Source organism: Bemisia tabaci, chromosome 2, assembly GCF_918797505.1.
Source record: "Bemisia tabaci chromosome 2, PGI_BMITA_v3".
Lineage (NCBI taxonomy): Eukaryota > Metazoa > Arthropoda > Insecta > Hemiptera > Aleyrodidae > Bemisia > Bemisia tabaci.
The window spans coordinates 69982985-70007367 of NC_092794.1; the positions used below are offsets into that span (position 1 = coordinate 69982985).

The 24383-nt window shown below is 40.2% G+C and overlaps 2 protein-coding genes across 3 annotated transcripts; one reads left to right on the plus strand and one right to left on the minus strand.

The window, feature by feature from the left end:
- The first annotated feature begins 4604 nt into the window (after window positions 1-4604).
- Window positions 4605-11667, plus strand: LOC109041818 (facilitated trehalose transporter Tret1). The gene is made up of 5 exons (XM_019058249.2): window positions 4605-5027; window positions 5761-6056; window positions 6881-7241; window positions 8434-8836; window positions 10416-11667. The coding sequence occupies exons 2-5, from the start codon at window positions 5789-5791 to the stop codon at window positions 10770-10772; spliced, it is 1389 nt and encodes a 462-aa protein (XP_018913794.2). The 5' UTR covers window positions 4605-5027; window positions 5761-5788; the 3' UTR covers window positions 10773-11667.
- A 315-nt stretch (window positions 11668-11982) lies between these two features.
- LOC109041876 (uncharacterized) lies at window positions 11983-20696 on the minus strand. 2 transcript variants are annotated; one of them, XM_019058379.2, is made up of 2 exons: window positions 20492-20696; window positions 11983-14929 (listed from the first exon to the last, which is right to left on the minus strand). In XM_019058379.2, the coding sequence occupies exon 2, from the start codon at window positions 14782-14784 to the stop codon at window positions 12802-12804; it is 1983 nt and encodes a 660-aa protein (XP_018913924.2). In that variant the 5' UTR covers window positions 14785-14929; window positions 20492-20696; the 3' UTR covers window positions 11983-12801. The 2 variants fall into 2 exon arrangements, with proteins under 2 accessions (XP_018913924.2, XP_018913923.2); XM_019058378.2 differs by lacking the exon at window positions 20492-20696 and adding an exon at window positions 16054-16486.
- Window positions 20697-24383: the final 3687 nt, after the last annotated feature.

A 24383-nucleotide genomic window follows, 5' to 3' on the forward strand; every position in this document is an offset into this window, starting at 1 on the left:
AAAATATATATACTGGTAAACGCCTCGGGACAAAGAGATGATCATCGTTTTAAGAAAAGTAGAATTTTCCAAAATTCGAACACCAGTATTGCTGAGTGTCACCATTATAGAGAATATAATTATGTATGAAATAGTACGTGTCATTAAATTTGTCTGCACAATGAATGGAAGGCGCTTCTACGGTGCTTGGAAAGAAGATTTGTTTTAAAACGCTCTAAATTAGAGTATTTCAACAAGATTAAGAAGTATAACCTCCAATTGCATGATTATTCACATACAGCGACAGAAAATTGAAGTTGATTGAAAGTCTAATGTTGACACACAAAATAAAATTCCATGTTACCTTTCTTATCATACTCTTGGAATACACAGGGAAAGCCACAGCAGAGATCCACAAGAAAGGTCAGTTTTAGATAAAAATCAAGGTGTGACTCGTTTTATCTGAATAGTGTATAGGACCGTGCGAATGCCGTCCAGTCAAATAGTAACCAAGAAGAAAATGTTAATAAAATTCCACTAATGCTGGGCACATACATGTTTTACGTCCTCTCCGTCAATTATTCATTTCTCTCAAGGAAGTAAGTGGCATCCATCACATGTTCTTAAAAAAAAATGTTGAAATTTTTCATCAACTTCGCAACAGAGGAAAAGGTTTAACTTATCTCTGTCATCTTCTACCTTAATTAATTTAATCGGCTAAACGAAGCAAAGCATATTTACTATTTAAAAAGTGTGATTATTTCCCCTCGAGTTGTCCCTTGGCTAAGTGGGAGAAGCGTCCCATGTCACCGCAGGTGGGAAGGGAGGGGGAGGCGCAATAGCAGGATCCCCTAATTGCTTTCGGGAACACCAATTATAGTTCCTTCTGACTGCAATCGGCGATTTTTTTACGAGCTCATGTGACAAGTAGTTTTAACTTTATCACGTCGACCGTTAGCTGAGACTAACGATAACTAGCTCAAAGTACTGAAAAGTGCAATGGAATACTTAAGGAGAGAAATCTAAACTCTTGAATACGAGTTACGTTGACTGCTCACCAGTGGCGTGGCGTTCTTTGCGATGTATCGATTGATCTGCCGTTTATCCCTATGGAAAAGAATCGATAGACAGAGTGCTCGCAACGAACACCTTAATAATCGATTCTTTGCCATAACTTCAAATGGGGAAACATCGATAATCGATAATCGATCATTCATGACTCGCCACTGCTGCTCACGTAATCCGCCGTGCTAAGGAAGAACGCCGTATGAATATTCGAGAGTTGCCAAATTTCCATTGTTAAAACCTGTATTTTTGATAAAATTTATGCACATTTTTCCTTAGAATTTTCAGATATTTTAGATTAAATTGTGTACAAAATTTTCTGAAAATTTGAGATAATAACATTCAAAATTTTTCCAGTAATTATCAAAGGAAACCTGGCGACGTCTGAAGGCTCATACGGTGTCCTTCCTTAGCACGGCAGTACTCGCCAATGATCACTACAGATCGTGGAGGTTTGAATTTTCGCGCCTTATTGGAGTTACAATGTTATAAGTAAGTACAGCCTGGAGGTGCAAAATCCACGGAAAAATGGCGGTTTTAAGGGGCGATTTTCCCCGTTTAAAGGAGTGCGAGGATTTTGGGAAGAAGCTAAATAACAACTTTATCATAAAGACGGAACATCTTTAGGATTTTCTCTTGAACTTGAATATCAAAGCATCCGAGAATCGATTCTCTTTCTCCTTCTGTTACTTCTCATTTTCTATGCACATGCTACAGTTTTTTCCTTTGTTTACGAAATGATCCCTAACAATGCAAGTTAATTATGTCGCTCTGCGCAAAAACAAAAGAGATGACAGCGCGGAACAATTTGTCACTGAGGTGACGTCCGACAATACGAGTCACGTGCATCGCATAGAATCACAATGTCTCTCTAATCCGCACCTGTGAAGTCTAAATTGGACTACATTTTGCAATTTGGAACTATAAATTCTAGCCCGGTTTAAAAACAACGAATGTGCTATTAGTTTCCCTATGCACATACGTGTTTTTCCAGAAGAGACAAAATGTATAGTTCCAAATTGCAAAATGCAGTCCAATTTAGACTTCACAGGTATTTTTTTTTATATTTTCCGCCCGTAAGAAGATACATCTATCAGTAGCAATATATATGTTTGGCATACTCTCATATCTTTCAAACGAGACCAAGTTTTAAGAAAATTTTTGATAGCTTTTTGAAAAACCCGATACCACACTGAAGCACGGGTTCGATGATTGCAACACATATAACCCAAATTGGTTTTTGTTGGTACTGAACAACAACTTATTTGACTTGTGCTTTACACTTCTTAGAGCAGCTCAAGTTAGTAAAGACCACAACTCCAATGAGTTAGGTGCACAGTACCAACAAGTCGGTACACAACACCTATTTGGATTAGCTGGGTCAAAATTAGGATTGAACTGGCTCATATCCGAGGGCGTAGACCTTTTACCGACTGAAAGGGCGTCATTCAAGTCAAACATTCATAATCAGAGAGACACCTCATTGGCAGCATAGAGCTGTGAGTTCTTCCCTCACGCTATCGCGCCTTCAATTTTGCTCCTGCAACATGGAGATCCATCAAGCACGAGTAGTTGTATCGCGTTGAGGTGTCTCTCATCTTTGAAATTTGAAAAAAATCAAGGTAAAGTTCGCTCAAAATATGCTGTAATGTGTACATCTAAGAGTACAAATCTCAATGAGCTTTATGCGAAATTTTCAAGAATTCCCCATGGTTGGAAAGTTCAAATCATCAATTTTACGAACAAGCACCCAGATTTGTCAAAATTATCCTAGTTTACCGACCGTATTAGATTCTTTTTGAAGTTACGGAGCTTTTTAGGGCACAAAGTTCTGTGATTCATCGGACAAGTAAACACGCGTTTCCAAAGCAGATTTCGTGCTTGTTCTTACGGTCCGGCAAGACAGCATTGAGTGGCAAGAAAAGAATATACAATGAGACGTCACGGATGTTTTTCATTGACGTTTCAGGAGAAAAAGATAGAGTAGGAGGAGGGGTACCAACGACTCAACAGCGAACCTACAGACTGATCAGGATTTGTGCTATTCGAGTATTTCAAAGTTCTGCAGCTTGAGCAAATTTTCCAAAGCCATTGATGCAATAGTTTTGGACATTTTCCTTTCCCTTTAAGTTTACTATCTCCGATTGGAAGTTGTATTTTTTTAATCCCGTCTAATCACCGCAAAGTATTCGATTTCACGTGACAGTTTTCGTGCCGTAGAAGTAAATTGTGGATTTTATATTGTTCTGTTTTTCCGGGTCAATATTTAAAGAGGAAAACTCCTTGCGCGAATGATTGATTGAAACATACTCCCCTCACCCACCCAAGCAATGATGACATAAAGCAATGACGATAGATAAGAGATTCAAGGCGTTTTTTGAAACATTCTGACTTCGTAATTGTGAATCTCATGAGTCGAGATCCTCTGTGATTTGATTTTTGCAATATGACACAATTGAAAAAAAAAACAAATGTCACTATATAATTTAGTATTATCGTGGTTAGTGGCAAAAAAATCTTAGATACTCCACAAACTCAGGTGTCATGTCGCATTGTTCGAAAACACGCGACAGCGCTGCGGTTAAGAATTATAATAATTGCAGTGGCGTGCGGTCCGGATAAGCAAGGCAAGCACTGCTTGCCCAAAGATTTCAAAAGAAAGAAGAAAATTACACCTATTAAATGTTTTACATTTTAGCAAATATAATTTATAAAATGTGTTCAGTACCTAAGTAAATTGCATTAAAAACAGAAAGAGGGAGACAGAAATACGTATAGAGCCACCAAAGTAGGAAAGTGGCAGAGCGGATGGAGGTGGCGCAGCGCGCTGCGCGGCCTGAACACGGGCCGACTCATGCGCTGGAGAATCGCTTGCGATCAGCTGAGCCGAGAGCCACTGCTCGGCGGCGGAATCAAGGCGGGCGGGTAGAGCGGTACGTTCCGAGTCCGAGCCCTTCGCTGCGTGATCGCAGCTCGCTTCTCTTGGCCATCTCCTGGCCCGTCACCGCAGCGCGCTGCTTCTGCCTCCGATGCGCTATCTTGTTCCCTCTTTACGTCGCGGCTGTAATTGCTCCTCCGGAGCAAATGCCTTTATACATTCTATAAAAGTTCGCTCACTTGGATCTAATTGGTGATGAATTAGACAATTCTCAATCCTGTTTTAAGTGCAGAAAGCCCTTTTTTTTGGGAAATTTAAGTAACTCAAAAAATTCTAAATGCTGTAGAATAAAGACTATAATACCTCAAATAAGTGGCAAAATTATGAGTTATGAGTATGGAGCCGTACTCCAATGATCAATAACATTCGAAACAAGTTGAGTAAATGAAATCATAAAGAAGAGAAAAAGAAATAAAACCACAGTTTTTCAAGACGTTCCATCAGATTTCATCCGAAAAATAGAGCAAATAGAGTAAAATTTTAAGAATTTTCTAGGGAGGCTAGGGGGAGGGGGAAGGGAAAGAGGCTACGTTAAACCACTCCCCCCCCCCCCCCCCCGGATGGCGAACGCTACAGCTTGCCCTGTCACTGAACCCACCGCACGCCACTGACTATGCTAAATAGTGAGTGCTTCGTCTCTTTTCAAAAATTATAACTGCATGCTTTTACCGATTGAGTCCATGTAACAGAGATCGTTTGACATTCTGATTTTGCGTATGACAATAAATATAATATTACTACAGTTTCAACTATAGTTGTGAATAAACAAGGTATAACCAATAGTGAGCCCGATAATTTCCCTAAAAGAATCACGGTAGTGGAGTGTGCATTTTCTTCATACTTCCTTTTTTGTTTAGTTCCTTAGACCTGTGAAACTTCTTAAAGCAGAGTTTAAGTATTTAAACATTAAGTATGATAACTTCTATACCATATCGTTAGTAGTGTACCACTCAGAGGAGCAGAATTTCTTTGGCCATGAACATATTTTTGAAACACCGGCTGGATCTATCACCGTGCGTAAGACTCTATCTGTCTTTATTTTCAGGTAAATAAATTTATAGATAGCGTTAAAGAATTAAGTTAATACATATTTATTATTTCATACACATTCTTCGCAAAAGCAGGCGAAAAGATAAATTTTACATGTTACACTGAGCTGAATTCGCGGTATTTTTCATAATTTTTTTCTGATATGGGAAATTGTAGGAAAATAAATTTAAAAGTGAGAAAGTGTACGGCCTTGTGACGTCATCTGGCGGAAACACGCATGTATATTAGCAGATCACGTTATTTTTTCATATCTCCTCTAATTGGACAGCGTTTAGCAGAAAGGAACCAAGCCACATCAGATATCGCCAAATTTAATTGGGAAATTTAATTTTTTACAAGAGAATGTTTGTTCGGATTCCTTTGAAAATTTTAAGGAATTTGCTTTGTACCATGGAGAAAATTTACTGAAATTTGCAAGAAAATTCGCACAACCGTTTTCATGTAAAAGATTAAGTTGCCCAGTTAAATTTGGCAATAGCTGATGTGGCTTGGTTCCTTTCTGTTTAACGCGGTCCAATTAAAGTTCAATTTAGAAACCAAGAATATTTTCATGTCAGTTATTTTAGTAGTTTCATCTTAAACATGAAATTCATCGAATTTCAGACATATACAAATACGCTATTCAACACAATATCTGGGTAGGTTTGTTTTTCATCGCGTATATGAACAGTAAGCACCACACGAACACAAATATTTTTCTTAACGCAGCATTTTCTACTTTTTGCCAGCATCCATCGGACTTTTCATCAGCGGGACATGCGTGGGTGGACCCCGTCAGGGACGAAAGTCCTGCGCTTGCCCAACGAACACGTGGAAGCCCCACTGGTCGATGAAGAGCTGGCCCTGCTCGTGTCCCTGCTAGATGTGGGCATCGTCCTGGGTCCCTACCCAACCGCCTTCCTCATGGACCGCTGGGGCCGACGCACCCTAATCATCATGGCCGCTCCATTGGCCTTATTCGGCTGGATCCTCATATACTTCGCCTCCTCCGTGTCACAGATCATCATCGCCAGGCTTATACAAGGTAAGCAAAGCGTGGACCAGAGAAATGTATACTTTGCAATCTAAAAAATTAAATATTAGCACTCTCACAAAGCGAAAAAAACGTTTCGTGATCTTAGAATAATAGCTACCAGAAAGGTAACTAGCATATTCTCTCGTAAGCTTGCGTATAGTCACTTTTTCGAAGCGGACTTTGCTCTATTTCCCCGCGAAATTTGGAACGGCAGAGAGACATAGGGTGAGCGATTGAGCACACGGGAGAATTTCATGAGCACCGCCGTGCCGCCCGCGGCGCACTATGGTCCAAAACTCAAGAATAGAAGAAATAAGTCGGATAATGACTGAGAGATCACGAAAGTTTTGTAACTGATTTTTATTGAGTGGCTAATTTCGAATTTGATGTCAAATTACCTACATTTTAACACCCTGACCTATTAATCGTCACCAGTTCATGGCACGCTGAGGCGCGGCGCGGCGTGCTGCCAGCTTGAAACGCGCACTGACGCCTACAAACCTAAAGGGATACTTCAAGCATTGCGCAGTGCTTGAAGTATCCCTTTAGGTTTGTAGGCGTCAGTGCGCGTTTCGCGTTGGCAGCACGCCGCGGTGCTCCCGACGGGCGGGTGGTGAACGATTTCTTAAGGGGGGGGGGCTTCCTGACGGAGAAACTCGTATGTCGTGTATTTTGTTTTTTGTTTTTTTGTATTTTTTTGTATTTTTTTCTATGGGGGAAATGTGCTGAATTTTCAGCACAATGTGGCGGCAGTGTTTTCGTGTCACCTTTGCTTCTATTGAGTTTTTCAGGCCAAATTTTCATCGAATTTTCCGCTTTTCCATTACACCTAGGTCTGTGTAACGGCTTGCTCTACTTGGTGGTGCCTGTGTTCGCGTGTGAGCTGGCACCAGCAGAGGCTCGCGGTCTGGCGTGCACGGTAACATCGGGCGCGCACTCTGCCGGCATCATGTTCAGTTTCGTGGTTGGCAATGCGTGTAGCCTGCGGACCCTGAATCTGGCCTGCACTTTCGCACCGATTCTGTTCCTCTTCGTCGTGCTGGGCCTCCCTGAAACCCCGTATTACTATCTGATGAAAGGCGACGAAACTAAAGCACGCGGCACTTGTGCTCGCTTCGACGAACGCTTCAGCGAAGCTCGCTTCAAGCACATGGCGTCCTGCGTCCAAGTTGAGATGCGACGTAGTGTACTCAGGTAAGGATTGTTGCAATTTTTCATGAAAAACAAAAGTTTGAAATTCCAAGTGAAAAATTTGAAATTTCGGAAAAATATGAAAAGCTGTTGAAATATTTTGTTCCGAATTAGATATATGTACAAAATTAATTGAAAGGCAATTTTTGGTTTTTGGTTTTTTTTTTACTGCATATTGCATACCCAGCCCCTGAAAATCTATTTCGTTTTTTTTCACAACTTCGTGAAAGTCCATTGAACATTTCGCGGAAATTTCCAATATTTTATATTTTTCATCGCACATCTACAATCATGCAAGTGAGGAAAGGATTTTGTTCCCACCACTTCCCGATACTTACTAAACTTGAGTCGCAAGATTCTTTATTACAATTATTTGAAAATGCCCATATAATTCAAAAAAAGTTAGGGGCCAATCCTGCAAAAATGAATGTACTCATGGTTCCCTCTAGGGTGGTGTATTTCATTACTACCCGAGATCATTCCCTCCGACCTGTAGAAGTATGCACTACTCTTTTTATGGAGGACGTTCATGAAATACGTAACACGCTAAATTTAGGATATTTTGACCCTCTTTTATCCTAGTAACGTTTTTTGGACGTAGAGTAAAGTACTGTGACGTAGTGTAATATAGAGGGAACTATGAGCAGGATTAAGCAAAAATTGAAATCACAATTTCTGGGGTTCACCTTTACCCCTAACACATACGCACAAAAACATCTCAATCCTAACTATACTCCTGGCTCATTTTGACGCCAGATATAAGAGTATAGTTGCACCAGTCAGAGGTACGGAATTGAGTCGGCCGAAAGCGTAGCTGGATCAATCATCCCTCTGGTTAATGAAACTACCCTTATATTTGGCGCTAAAATCAGCCAGCGGGCTGATTGTTGAAATTGATACACAAAGCTAGAAATGAAAAAGACCTATGCAGAAATCCTATTGGTTGAAATGAATGGTTCTTATCGACGAAGGGAGAATGAGCAACTTACAGGGTCTCTCGTGGGTTGCCGTTAAAAAGTGTATTACCAAACTCCTTCGTCTGTTACAACCACCAGCTTCCATCAATAGCATCCCTCGATGTCCATTTTGTCTTCTTCATCTATGTCTTTGTCTATCAATTTCAACAATGAGCCTGCAGGAGTATCCTTGGGATTACGATAATTCTTCTTCAGTTCATTTTTTCCGTGTATTGCAGGGATGTTCTGGTGAACCCAGCGCACCCGTTCATCACCGTGATGGTCCTGGGCATGGCGATGCGCTTCGCCTTCTTCTGGAACACACCCTCGCACGCGGCCTTCATCTTCCGTTTCGGCGACGCCAACTTCTCCACCGGCGAGTACTCCGCGGCGATGTCCCTCCTCTTCCTGCTGGCCGTCGTCTGCTCCGGTTGCGTCGTCCGCGAGATCGGGCGTCGCAAAACCGCCATCATCGCAGAGAGCGCCACCGTCATCCTCGTCTTTCCTGCTGCCTTCCTCTTCTACCGCCAGGACAAAGAGGGGCTCGACAACGTCGGGTGCGGTGCCTGTATTTTGGTTTTGGTCAGCCTCCATGTGTTCTTCGCTAACTTCGGTATCGCGCCGATGCCTATCGTTCAACAGGTGAGAATTTTTGTACGTTGGTTTGGATGAGTTGAAAAACAACAATCATGAGGTGAATTTTCGCGAGTGGATTTGTCGACTTTTTCAACCTGATCGGCAGGGTTGCACCCAACGGAGAAGAACGCTCTACTGAAGTCAAGAACTGAACTCAGTCCCCAAGTAGCACAGTGCAACGAAAACATTGAAATGAAATTGCAATTTGATTTCAATTAAATTGTAATTTGTTTACCATCAAATTGCAATATTTTTACATCATTTAGTCGATGTATGCCGATTTTGAACAATCAACATGTGAGAACAGTGAGATCCATGTGTCAAAAAGATAGGCAATATGCAATGCAATGAAAAATTGCAACTTATTTCAATTTCATTGCAATATGTTTCAATAAATGGGACCTCTTCAAATAGGAGGAAGGCAATATACATAACACCCAGTGGAATTGCAATATTTTTACAATCTAATTGCCACTTATTGCAATCTGTGCTACTTATTGCTTCATGAACTTCGGCCAACGTTTGCATCCGTCCACGTTTCGACCCATATCCCGAGGTGAGTCGAGAAGATTGGATATGGTCGTCAATATTACCAGCATGAAAACCAAAAGTTGTAGGCGCGCACTGTCACCTGGAGGGAATTTTGTTTTGTTGTAATAGAGGTTGGCAGGAAGTTAAAAACTTGAGCCAAATCCACTTGCGAAAATTTACCTAGTGTTGCAAATTTTAAATTTTACTTTGCCAAAGGCCTCTCAGGCATCACGTTCATCGTCGACTTAACCCTGAATAAGTTCCCAGGGTAAGATGTCTTGTCTTTATTTTAGTGATACTAAAGACCCGGTGACAAATCGAATCTTCTTTTCAAGTTCCAATTTGAGTCACCAGAAAACTACGCATGACATCATTGAATGACTTAAAGTAAGTTCTAATGTTCTATTTTATGCTGCAATAGGGAGATACACTTTTTTGCGATTTTTGATGGTGTGAAAACTAAAAATGCGGACTAAAAAATAACCCGGGACTAAAAATGCGGATACCCAAACCCAAGTAATCTTTCAGAGCATTTCTAAGAAAATGATAACATTTAGTTGACGCGTTATGAACAGCCCCAAAAATATTCTTTTTATGACAAAAAATCTGTGTAAATAATACGCGAGACCCCATTTTCCCACAGGTGATTGTAACACGATTCGCAGTGGCGTAGCGTGCTTTGCAATGTATCGATTGTTATGCCATTCAAACATATGGTAAAGAATCGATTATTAAGGTGTTCGCTGCGAACACCCTGTTAATCGATCCTTTTCTATAGGTTTAAATGGCAGATCAATCGATATATCGTAAAGCACGCCGCGGAACCACGTATTTCCGTTTGCGGCGTTGCAGACATCTTGTCATACTTTATTTTTTCTTCGAAAAACCAGTCGATGTAACTTCTCCAAATTATCCTTGATCTCTCTTCCCCATTAGCAAAATCTCCTCCATTAATTTTAAGTTATACATGTAGTAAAACCTATAACAATTGCAATGAAGATATGTGATTTCGCACTTTGGTCATCGAGTTTTTAACACTTAGCGTTCGTTTCAGGTGGAGTTTTTCCCGACCAATTGTCGTGCGATTGCAGGTGCTCTGCTGATCACTGTGTCTTTCATCTCGGGATGGATTGCTGACCTTTTGTTCGGGACAATCGTCGAATATGTCGGCTTATACTGCAACTACATCATAAGCGGCTCGGTTGCCACTTTTATCTTCCTGGTGACCTGGTTGATTGTACCTGAGGTTAAGGGCGTGTCTCTACACGACATTCAGCTGGACGTAAAGTTTCCTTCGGGCGACAAACAGAAGATGGATGTCGAGTTTGGGCCAGAGAAAAAATTTTACAGCATTGATCAAAATTTTAGGCGGAGAATAAGTTCCGTTGCCCTGGGTGGACAAAAGTACTAGGTTTTGCTTTTCAAAAAAGCAAGGGGAAAGGGAATCGTTGCTCTTGCGATTAGCTTATTCTACCGTGCTAAGGAAAAACGCCGAATGAACATTCGAGAGTCGCCAAATTTCCTTCACTAAAATGTTTATTGGTGGGGAAATTTATGAATATTTTTCCCTGAAATTTTCAGAGACTATGGTTGAAATCGAGAACAAAATTATTCGAAAAATTGAAAGGAAAATATTCATAAGTTTACCAGGAAATTTGTGTTTTATCAAAGGAACTTGGATAACGCCAGAAGGTTCATACGGCGTTTTTCCCTAGCTCCCTGGGAAGCTCTAGCTCCCTGGGAAGAGTGGGAAAGCTCATGTTTCAACATTTCTGCAATAATTTATCAATCCAGAAAAATTTACTCATTAAATTATTATTTCTTTTTTTATATTTATTTCCAAAGAAAAACCTTCGAGTAGCGGAAGCGTCTGGTCCGTTATACAGCCGGACCTCATTTTGCAATAAATTAGGAACTGTAGTTCTTAGATAAATTAATGTTTTAAGTTAAGTAGTCTTAAGTTAGCAATTAGTAGTAAAGTATTAAGTTCCCTTCCAAAATTAGTCCCAATTGTACGCAATTGATGACTCATCCGTATGAACCCTGAGAACTGTAAACACTTGAAATGTGGGAATTTAAAATTTAGTAATGGCCATCAGATGCTGCTAAGATTGTGCAGCTGTTTCTTTCACTTAGAGGAGATGCAGAGTTCCAAGAATGACACTTTTTGTCGTGAAATTGAATAAAAAATTTGGAGCAACTAGGTCATAAAAATTCCGGGAATAAGAGTCATTCAAGTTCGTTTGTGATGAAAAAAACATCTAGCACATTGGCTTAATCTTGACAACAGCTGATGGCGCTTACGAGCTTAGGTTGTAAATTTTCTTTCTTCATTGAAAGAATTTCCTTCATTGAAGACGTCGTTATTATGATTTACATAGAAAACTACGCCTCGCCAATTCGTATGATCAATTTATCTGATAAGAGCCCCAAGAAGGCTGGCATTTCTACTAGCTAACAATAAATGAATATTTACCCCGGCAAGTGAACTTCCGGTAACGAATTGAGAATTACAAAGTACAGAGGTAGTCAACATTTTAATGGTTCGAACAAGATTTTTCCGTGACAGCAGAAGAATTGAATGGATGAGTATGTAAGAAATAAAATAAAATTAAAGAGGATGACTTTGAAACACAATAATTACTTACGATAACATACAATAACGAAAATTATACATATACGACAATGCTACCTTAATATGATCCATTTATCCATAAAAAGCCCCGAGAAGGGTGGCATTCCTACTACCCTGCTAAAACATTTTACCCAGTTACCAACTTTTAACAACAAATAAATTAAGCATTACGAGGTATATAGTTCGCCAGAACTTCAACGAATCAAACGAGATTTTTCAGTTCCAATCAGCGGTAGAATTGGATGAATAAGTATATATAAAATAAACTAAAAGAGCATGGAGTTGACAAAATATAAATTGAAAAATAACTCATCATACCGTGAATTTCATGAGAAAGGCTTCCTCTTAAATCTACCATAGGTAGACACGTTTATATGCTGAATATTTTTTAAGTGATATTCGCAACACTAATTCAACTCACTTATATTAAGGGAAAAAAAAATCAATACTTAGGTAAAATAATGACAGATTTTTAAATAAACAATTACAACTCAAAAAAGCATTTCATGTGTTGGTTTTTATTTACTTATTACGTACGCAAATTGCCGTGGATAATTATTTTCAAAGTAACTTAAGCTTAATCTGTAACTTTTCTCAAAATTAGAAAATTTGAGCTATACCTAATTTTATCCTGAGATGCTCAAAACTTGTGTAACAAATGGTAAATAATTATTATGGACGATACAGAGGCGTGCGCAGCGATATATTACAAAAACAAAATTCTTACTTTGCGCACATTTAGTATGAAAAAGAACAAAATTTAAAACATTTTAAAATATTTTGAAACCCGCAGAAGCTTCACAGCCTAAATAATATGCGGCGTATTGAAAATTCTATTTCCCGTATCAACGTGTCCTGATCCACGATATTTGTTTGCGGAAATGCGGAGGCTTACTATGGTCACATCTAAATGACCCAATTCCATAGAGAGATACGCTCTTCTTCCGTTCTTGTCAAAAACGGCGTCTTCCTGGATAACACCCGCGACGACCACTATCCTCGCCGATCTATTTTTTTCGCGGATGGCCTTTACATATTCAGCGATGGTTCCGCCGGAATTGATCACGGCATCGGCAACGATAATCGTTGATTGATCCCCCAAAATACGATCCTGACAATCCGCCACCCTCCAGGAAAGATGGAACGTCGCTCTCGGCATCGTTTCCCACACCCCTATAGCCACGGGCAACCCTGCCCGCATCACCGCGATGATGGTCGTGGACTTTTCGGACATCCTGTATCCATCGGTCATATTACCTTGGACGTGCGGGATTTCGTATTTTTCGAGACCGATGAATTTAGTGAGATGGTGGGTACCCAAGTACCCACCGATTCGACTGAATTCGTTGTATAGAGCTTTCCCGGAAAATCTTTTGTCTCTGGTGGGAGTCATGAGAAATTTGGCAGGCATTTCGTCAGCTATGATCACCCGAACACGGCGGCAAAACCATACCTCTAAGGACTCGTCCAGATTGATTATAGGCAAAGGAGAGCAATCAAGTGGAGTCTCGGTTCCCAGCAGAAGCTGACCGATTTTTGAAAAGCAACCATCGTCATTGTCGAGAGCTTTTTGCAGTTCGAATTTCATTTTTTTACTGCGCACGTCTTCGGGCCCGACGACCACTATTGCGTTGTTCGCTTCTTTCAGTAGTCCCAGGTCTAACGGACTGTCTCCAAACGATACCACGAACAAATTTTTCTTCCTTAAATGTTGTACTAAAGAAGTTTTAACATCTTTACTAACTACGTACCCATCTTTCAGACGATTTCCCGCGATGACCTGAATACCAGCTAAGCCCTGACTTTGTAGGACTAGCTCCCAGATTCTGCGGTTACCCGCAGTAATTACAATTACACATGTGTGGTTTTGTGAACTCGCGCGTTTTATCACATCCACCAATTCCTGGTGCATCTTAACTTTTTTAGCAGATTCTCTGCATGCCTTTTCGTAGTTTACATCTTCCGCGGCCTCCTCGTACAAGAGGCATATCTGGCGGAAAGCCTTGTATGAATATTCCACCTGCGTCGGTCCGCTGATCGTGAGGGCTTCCGAGACTGGGCTGACCCCCGCGGGTGTCTCTGCCCAAAACATTTCGCTCGCATCCATCGGCGCGAGGGTTTTATCCCCGTCGAAGACGAAAACAGTCTCGACTGAATCGCAGAGAGCCGCGTCCAACATTTTTTTGGCCCTCTCGAGGTTGACCGCTTCGTTGTGCTCGGCGAAATCCCGCACCAGAGCGAGCACCTCTTGCAGGGGCTCCGGTGATTTTACCGCTTTGAGGAGAATGCCATTCTCGCGACAAATTTTCCGGAGCAGCGTCAATTCTTCGGTCTGCCATTGCTGAAGACATTCGATGGAAAGGTGCTCGCGGTTTCGGCGCAGATCATTTTTGCGTCGTTCAAAAATAGTGCTTATGTCTGGACACAAATAAATTATGTGCGTGTAGACTTCTAGATCTTTATCTGTGTAGACTGGAAAACTTTTTTTGTCCTCCTTTGAGAAAAAACTTGCATGGCCATCTACAATGCCTATTTTTTCTTCGGTTTCACATTTTTTTTGGATTCTGCTGATACACTCGCATCGGATAACATGTTTTTCTTGGTCATCTTTGTTCTTGAATGCCTCAATTGGCAGAATCTGGGCAATCACCCCAGAACCTTCAAAAAATACAAAGATGTCATCTAAATGATGCCGAAGATGCCGAATGATGGTTGTTTTGCCACTGCCTTGTATGCCGTATACACCAATAACTGTTGGTTTACCATTTTTGTTTGATGGCTCACTCATATTTTATGAAATTTCCGAGATCTTTTCTATACAATCGGGGTGAACTAGAACACAGTGTTCACAGGCCTTTCACGTGCGAATTTCCATTGAAAAGATTACCGCGAAAAGACCAAGGTGGAATCTCAGCCACGGCCACACCATGTAACTGCAACAAACAGTTTAAAAAAATTCTCAGTATTTCTCATAAATGTATGCTCTAAATTTTAACGAGGTGGGCAAAAGTACATTAGCCATCATTTAGCACACAAAAAAGGATGAAAGCATTCGGAGTGATATTGACTTCACGAATTAAGTCAACTAAGTGAACAATTAGGTCGCGCCTGGATCGTTGAATAGTTATCGAATGTCCTTGATCGATAAATGGATGTATTTCTTCCAAACAGAACTATGTGCATTAAGACATGAGCCCTGAGACCCATAAGAATATATGCCTGCCAGGGCTCACGTCATAATGCACATAGTTCCGTTTGGCAGAAATACGTCCAATTATCCAAATATGCAAATTGGCCCCTAAATTGGGCAGAATTTTCGAAATATCGACGGCATAATAGACTGTTAGTAATAGTACGCGGGTTACGATCGAATAATGGCCAAAACCCCGCACTTTTTGATTGCAAATAGCCTCTTTCATGGATCATTCTTATCGTCGCAAGAAGCTCTTTTAGAAGGGGAAGCACTCAGGGGTCCGCGCAGGAACCAAGCGTTTTTCCGGCGCGCTTTATCTCGGAAACTACGTGTCGAAATCCAATCAAAAAGTACTTGTCCAATCAAAAAGTGCGGGGTTTTGGACATTATTCGATCGTACCCCGCGTACTATTACTAACAATCCATTAGGCCGTCGATATTTTGAAAATTCTGCCCAACCTAGGGGCCAATTTGCAGCAGGGCAAAGTGTTAGTAAAATATCGATTTTTAGGTTCGATATTTGTGAATATCGATATTACGGAGCTCCATATCGTCACCTGCCGGGCAAAGTATCACAAGCGCCATGCGACGTTTCAAAAATTCCGCCGCCGTTTTATTTTTTTACAGAGAAATTGTTCAACAAAGCTGTCCGAAAATTTCAATGAATTTTCTTTGCGATGCCGATAAAATTCAGTGAAATTTTCAAACAGATTCAACCAACAATTTCTCTGTAATAAAATAAAATGGCGGCGGAAATTTTGAAGCGTCGCATGGCGCTTGTGATACTTTGCCCGGAAGGTGACGATATAAATCGGGATCGATTTATTTTTAGAAAAACTCGTTTTATCGGATATCGATACCAACCGTATAAATTTATAGAGTGCAACGTGTCTAGCGGCGGAGGTGAAGGGTCGCGGCGCAGGCGACTGTGAAGTTCTCCGACCTACGTCACCCTGGTACAAGGATTCCGAGGCGGAGAAGTGGGGAGTTGGCGGTCACCTATATGTCTTTTCGCACCACGGATCGAGTCTCGTGGCTCGCCGCACTGATTACACCGATAAAACGGTTGCACAACGTATCACAATGGTATACAATACAAAGCCTTAATAATGAACTTCGCACAACATGAATCGTTTAACTTCCGAGCCCGAAAAATTGAAAATATCGGAATCTTTATACTTTTCGTAAGACTCAATATCCAAGCTAATAGCTGCACATAACGACACTCGGAACAATATCAAACTTTTTTGAGATTTTTTCGCTTCGTGTCAAGCTCAAAGTTCTAGTAGGAACTTTTTCGGCCAGACAGCGCGCTATCTGTTTCTTAAGCAGACGGGATCTGGCGGGAGATTCGGATTGCGTCACAGTAAAGTCACTTCACACTCTTGTCTTATTTTCTTGAGGAAAACTAACGAACAGCTTCTTTTGAAATGTATTGTAAGCTCATTGAAAGGGCTTGGAGGACAAAGCGCATACGTGCAGTTTCGGGAAAAATTGAGATATTTATGAACTCAACTACAACTAGTTTGAATGTATATTCTGTTACACATTCACAACTAAGATCCAACTTTAAAGCATAAAAAAGTGAGTCTAAACCTCTTTCCTGCCATTAGGCTCTATGTAATTTTGAAACTTTGAACACTTATTCCTTGAAAAATAAAAAACTGCACTTAAGCGCCTTGTCCTCTGAGCCCCTCGTTGTACCTTTTCTCATTTAAATATATTCACGGATTTCAACGACAAGCTACCTATTCTGATTTGGTTGGTTTTGAAAACATAAAAATGTAATCAAAGATTTAAATTGCAATTGAAATACATATTTTTCGATGGTGGCAATGAATGTTTAAGACGGACCTGAATAAAAAGCGAAAGAATCGGACGGTTTCCGAAGCAAGCCATTCGTGTACAATGTCCATGTGCGAAGATGACCAAACGTTCGTATCTTCCTATTTTAATACGCGCTTGATTCGCCTTCAATTGATTTTATAGGCAACCCTAAGTACCTGATCCTCAATAACTCTATTCAAATGAGAAGGGTCGTCCATAAATGAATCAGTGAGTTCGAAAACACACCAACTCGGGTTTTTTTTCGATTTTCACTTTTTTACGGTTTAGTATAACACTTATGGATAGAGGCATCTGCAAGCAAAAGGAAATTTCGAAATTGCTATCGGAAGTGCTCGAAACAGCGACGGGAAAAGGGAAAAATCGCAGTATTTCATTGGAAATACCAATGTTTGGCCATTTCAAGGGAAACGGGTGACCATCCGATTTTGCGGTTTTCTTTTTTCGGTTCAGTTTACCTAGTACCAACAAGTTATATAAATATTCAAGCGTTATTCAGGTCGAAAGATATAAATTTTTCAGGGCAGAATATGAAAAATCAGTATATCTGAAAGTCGGTGAGAACGAAAACACACCAACTCGGAAATTTTTGAACGCTTAATTCTCTGTCATAAAACATGGTGTATCGATTTCGACTTGGTGCTTTACAAAGTCTCTAAGTACTTGTCCTTTGGCACCAAAAAGGTTTTTCTTAAACTAACTTCTTCGCCCGCTGCGCAGCTTTAGGTGTTTCATGAACAATTTTTTTTTCCGAGTTGGTGTTTTTTCGAACTCACTGATTCAAATTACATACCGCTCCAGGGGGGGAGGGGTCTTTGCCAGCGATACCGTGACATTACAGGGAGTTGGAAGGCATTACGTAACGAGTATAAGTTATTTTTTTGTCGAGTTCCCGAAGAATTTTTCATCGGTCGTATTTAGAAGTTTTGAAGAATCTCGGAAATATTCTGTGTAATACTTTCACTTCCTCACTAAATGGAAGCACCGATCCGTTCAGTAAATGTAAGGTGATGTTTAGATTATTTTTTATCAAAATGGGGGGGGGGGGAGGTCCGGAAAAGCTTTACGTAATTTTTAGGGAGGTCTAGCACAACGTTACGGAACGTTACGTAATTTGCGGACGGCCGCTTACAAATATATCGCAACTGCATGCTTAGAGGAATCTCCCCTGAAATTGCGAAGAGGGCTATGGCAATATTGTTTCAGTATTGAAAGTTATGTTTCTAGGAATATTACCACAACATTGCAAATATGACAATGGAAGATGGTTCATTTATCATAGAACATTCCTTTGAAAATGCATATGCATGTTTGACCCCCCCCCCCCCAAATAGGGGAGAAGGGATAGGGAGAGAGCGAAGAGAGAGAGCCAACCAACACCGGTCGCCTTATAAGTCGCCTTAGATATGCTTCAGGATCGAGATTTTCTACGAAGGTCAAAAAAAAAAGTACCAATCGAATGTAAGATCAAAAAGGAACATTTTAAAAATCAATATTTTAAGGCACTCTACCGTAACGGAAAATATGGTTAGTTAACAATACACCGCCACAATAAATTATTGAATTTTACATATTAGGATCCACAGTTTCTGGGTCATCCGTAAAAATACTAGAATGCATAGGGGAACTAATGATGCATACGTTGTTTCTGAACTGAATCAGGGATTTTTGTTCTCAATTAATTACAACATGTAGTTCAATTTTTACCTTAATGATCTTTGACCCGATGCCCCCCTCTCCTTTGTAAGGCCCTTTGAGAAATGGATAACATTTTGTAATTAGAAACTATAAGTTTTGGCTCATCCGTAAAAACACTTACGTTACGTCACACTTACGAGAAGTAATGGTATATACTTCATTTCTATATGAAAAAAAAAAAACACTAAGAAGTGGCCCGAACTATTTGTAACAAGGTGGAGAAATGATGCTGGGTCCACACCATTTCGCGGGGAAAACAAAGCCAAGAAATTCCAGACATTTCTAAACGGAGGCAAAAATTGTAGATCTTAATTAGGTACATAATGTGGTCCAAGTATCGTTACAAAACTGAAGATCCGTAACTGCAAGTCATGATTTGCCTTTATAATTTTTAAAAACTCGAAAAAATCGAAACTGTAGGTGCCACTCTTCCACATGGAAAAATGCGTCATGAAAAAACCAATGCTGAATATGCGCTGAGTAATTATAAGTATAGGAATATTTTTAAAGTACTTTATCAGGACAATGAAAGCGAAATTCTCAAACGCTTCCAAATATATGGTTAAGAAAAACTTCGATTTTCGATTTGTATTTCGGAGTTATTACATAACTGACGTTGTCCCTCTCTCTTTTCTGAAAACATACCGAGGGCGGCTATGTCGGGCTCTTAAGGTGGATCTTTAGTTTTTGCGCAATGCATTCCGAGTACGGTCGATATATATTTCAGATTTTAACCGTTATGTGGCTTATTTTAGAAAATGTAAATTCCACTCTGTAGATCCATCACGAAGAAATTTTGGCGCCGAAAGTCTCAAAAAAAAGTTGAAAGAACTGTTTCAAATTGGCTATCGATATTGATACCTACCTACATTGAAATTGGTTGCAAAAATAATGGAAGCAGTACCATTAATTTTGAGAGTTTGGAAGATGATTTTCGATACTGGCATTCCTCAATGACTTATCTACAGACGGAAATTTCGATTTTCCAAAATAATTCACCAAAATTGTTTAAATTTGAAATATATACCGATCGTGCCCAGAATGCATTGCGCAAAAGCTGAGGATTCACCTAAATTGTCGAAATTTTTTTTCTCCTGCGGCCCTTGCTCCTCTTGGCAGTACCTCCCCCCCCCTTTTTTTTATGTTACGTTACGTACTCCTTAAACGTTCTATCTTCATAATAAGAAAAGATATCGATTGTCAAAGTGCGAAACCGCGTATCTTCGTTTATGGCGATATCAAACTTCTTGTCATACTTTATTTTTACTTCGGAAAACAAATCGAAGTAAATTCTCAAAAAATCTGCTTGAGTTTTCTTTCCTGAGGGCAGGATATTCCGCGTAAAATTCAAGTCACTAATTTGCTTTTTCCTCTTCGAAATAATACAATGAGAGCGAATATGTTGAAACATCGCAATGGAGGGACGTGGTTCTGCACTTCGGCCATCGCTGTGACATATTTATCCACATTGCCATGCTAAGGAAGAACGCCGTATGAACATTCAAGAGTTGCCCAATTTCCTTCGATAAAATGTTTATTTTTGATGCAAGTTATGAATATTTTTCCTTGAAATTTTCGGGAACTTTAGGTGAAACAGCGAACAAAATTATCTGAAAAATTGGAAGAAAAATATTCATAAATTTACCGAGGGATTCTTGTTTTATCAAAGGAAATTTGGCAACGCCTGAAGGTTTATACGGCGTTTTACCTTAGCACGGCAGCACAGGAACTTCGTAAGATGATAAAAATATTGATTTACCGGAAGACGAGTATATAGAAAAGACTTGAAGCCAACGGGATGAATCCGGGGTGGATTACTTCAGCACCTAAATCACAAGAAAAAATTGCAGTCCTTGTGACTCCAATTTTACCAATTGGTATCCAGGCACACACTTTTGAAAATATAGGAGAGTAATGAGGGGCAAACGATGAAGTACTGAGAACCTACTTGGTTCTTCATGTCTGTCATGTCTCAGGTCGCGGAATTTGATAGCGCAGAGAGCAGGAAGAATTTTCTCCAAGGAATGGTGTCATTTCCTATCTACTTCAAAGTTGCCAGGTTATGCCATTAAATGTGAATGTATTACATGGGTTTAATTGAGGAAATCTACTGATTTTCAGCACAGTCTGGCTGATTCGAACACACCCGGTGAGAATCTCACTGTCCGTGTTGTCAATGTATTGCATGAGGAATATTTTCACAAATCAGCGCACCAATGATGAAAATATAACTAACTACTTTATATGTATATGTAACTTATTTAATTTTGGTCATGTAACTTATTTCATTTATGTTTATGTAACTTATTTAATTTCTGTTAATAAATAACCTGTATACGTTTCATGATTAAAATGTACCTACTGGTAAGACCTTTATCCTATCATTAAACTGATCCCTAGTATATAAAGCCAAAAACTTAAAAAGAAACTGGAGGAATTGCGCTAACCTATTTTCTAACCCCGCCTGTACTTGACGAAATATTTCATTACCTTAAAAGTATTAGTCGTGAGTAAATACTTAATGTGAATAATCTTCGACCGATTGGAGCATACACGGCCACAGTCACGCTTTCAACGCAAAATTCTGGACATTTAATTATTTCATGAACAAATAGGTATTCCTTTTGGGAACTTTTCTGGCCTTTCAACTTGCATTAGAACGGATCTCGAGTAATTTTGTATTTTTTCATACCTTACTCGTCTGAGAGCTTCCGTTTTCTTCATTTCTGGCAATTTAAAAATTGGCCTGAAATGAAACCTAAAAGTTCTGAGAGTCCATTGTTGCGGCTTTTGCCGATTTTAAAGATTTTTTTCAATTCTACGAATACAAAATATAATTTGATCGAGAAACCGAAACTTAAATGTTTTAAAAAGATCATGACTTTGTCTCCCTGGATTATGGTATCATTTTCCGTGGAAAATACTGAATAATTTTCCAAAAATGATGGAATGCATGGATTTCCAAATATTTTTAATAGCATTTGGGGGCTGCGCCCCCTGACCACTTCGTGATTCAACCCCCCTTGCCAAAAAACCAAGACAATATCACCTTCCAGCGACTTGAGCGCGCAGCGTGCAGACTTGTAAGGCGCTTTTATGCGCGCACCAATCTGTGCACGCAAGGCATGAAGTATCCTGCGGTCGTGTAAGGCGCTACTATGCGTTAGACGCAATGTGTTCGCCGCGATTTTTCAAAGACAGATCGAGCTATCTGAAATTGTTCCGACGTTACAAAATCTTTGGAAAAAAATCCCCCTTTCCCCGAACGCTACGTACTTCATGAACGGCTCCTTGAAAGTTGAAAAAGAAATCTTCGATACTTCTTCACAGTCTTCAATTTGTGTTGCCTTCGATTACTTCATACGTTCATTGCTACCACCATGGGTGGTAAGAAACGGCTCAATCTTGACAACTCGTCACCCTCCCACCGCAAAATATCGCAAGCGGCATGCGACGTTTCAAAATTTCCGCCGACATTTTATTTTTTTACACAGAATTTTTTCAACGAAGCTGTTCGAAAATATCACTGAATTTTCTTTGTGCTGTCGATAAACTTCAGTGAAATTTTCAAATAGATCCAACCAACAATTTCTGTGTAAAAAATAAAGTGGAAGCGGAAATTTTGAAACGTCGTTGAGATACTTTGGCCGGAAGGTGACGAACTCGCGACAGTGTCGAGGCCGAGGGGTGATATTCTGCTCCATCGCAAGGGTTGATGTAAAGACATGGACCAAACCGTTTTGAGGGTTATGCTCGCGAGGCGAGAAGTGGTTCCAAGGAAAAGCGCGTCACGCACTTTTTCTCTGTAATTAATTCAGCAGAGCTTCAGAAATTGGCCACCAGGGAACTGTTCCGAGTATGACTCCGGCGCGGCGTCAAGCCGAAAAACTAAGTGCGCGTTTTATTGAATCAAAACGCAAAACTTCAGCATGCAGGGGGGCGAGCTTTTAATATTTTTAATACGCCCGTGTATACGCAGGACGAAGAGGGGTTTGAATTTTTAATCCCCCTCCCCCACCCGAGTAAGAACCTTTTTTTCACCCATCTTAAGTATCAACTCTTGTTTTCTACCACCTTCACCCTCGCAACAGCCAGCCGTCTGCTTGCTATTAATTAGCGATGGTCTTAGACAACCGCGGGTTTGTCTCTGAAGATTTTCTCCAGATTTTTCAGTATTCATACCTCACAGCAGCGAAGGCTTGCCGAACATTTTTCGTCCGAAAAGTCGAATTAAAAAAGTATGAGATCAAAAAGAAAAAACATCGTTTAATTTTGTTGTTGGTTCGTGGCCTCTTCTCTGAGCGAGAAGGTGGGCCGCAGCCAAAAAGGGCTGAGAACCGCTGCCGTAAAAGGACTGTGTTCATTGTCGTGCTCTCATCAATCGTTACTTTATCGGGCCTTCCTTTTGCATGTCTACGTGGAAACATTTTTTGTCCGAGGAGTCAAATTAAAAAAGTATGTGATCAAAAAAGAACAAAACATCGTTTAATTTTGTTGGTGATCCGTGGCCTTTTCTCTATAAGCAAAAAGGTGGTCCGCGGCCAAAAAGGGCTGAGAACCGCTGCCTTAAAGGGACTGCGTGTTCATTGCACTGAAAAAAAAATTTCAGCGTTTTTACCAAGGTCCGTTGGTACCTTTACCAACTCACTTTTTTTACCAATTATTGGTAATTTTACCAAGACAGACCTGTAAGCTTACCTAAAAACCGGTATTTTTACCGTTTTTTCAGGTAAGAATACCACTTTTATTGGTAATCGATTCCCGGTAACTTTGTCATTTTATCTCGGTAATTCTACCACAGTCGATAAAAAATATTGGCGTTTTTACCAAGGTCCAGTAAAATTACCGAAAAAGTTTAATACTTTTACCGAGATTTCTCGGTAAAATTACCAATATTATAAATGGTAACTTTACCAAGAAAAAACTGGGATCAAATAGAACGCTGAATTCTTGGTAATTTTACCCTTTTCTTAGTAAATACACCGAGATTTTTTTTTCAGTGCACCGTGCTCTCATCAATCGTTACTTCATCGGGCCTCCTTTTTGCATGTCTATGTGGCTTACACTGAAAAAATAAAACTCCGGCCGTAGAGGCCATACTTACGGGCTATATAGACGTACCGTTCGCGTTCCAGGCGTAGCACCCGGAGCAATCGATGCTACGGCTCCAGCACCCGTAACTTACGGCCTCTGAGTCCGGAACGGACGGTATGACACTTTTTTCAGTGTATGCATCAGAGACTAAAATAGATAGAGTTGAGTGAGAGGCAGAGGCGACTCTTGAAAGTTGAGAACACTGTTTTTCCTCTTTTGAAACGTACACCGTCAAAATATTCTCTTCGATCAATAAGTGCAGATGGAGACTCAATGTCTCTCTCACCTTTTTTTTATTTTTTCATTTATTTTTTTTATTTATTTATTTTTTAACTTTTCCACACACGACATTGTATGGTGTCTCCGTAATTCCCAAAGGTCTCCGCCAGCTTCGTGCGGTACCCCATAAAGACGGCTAATTCAAAGCTTTCAAGTCACAAAGATTGATATTCGTGAATGTGGTCACCGTAATCACATACCTCCAGTTTGGGGACTGCGGTTTACACATAAAAGGCACGAAACGGAACTACGCCGAAATTCCTCGCAGAGAGGGCTGA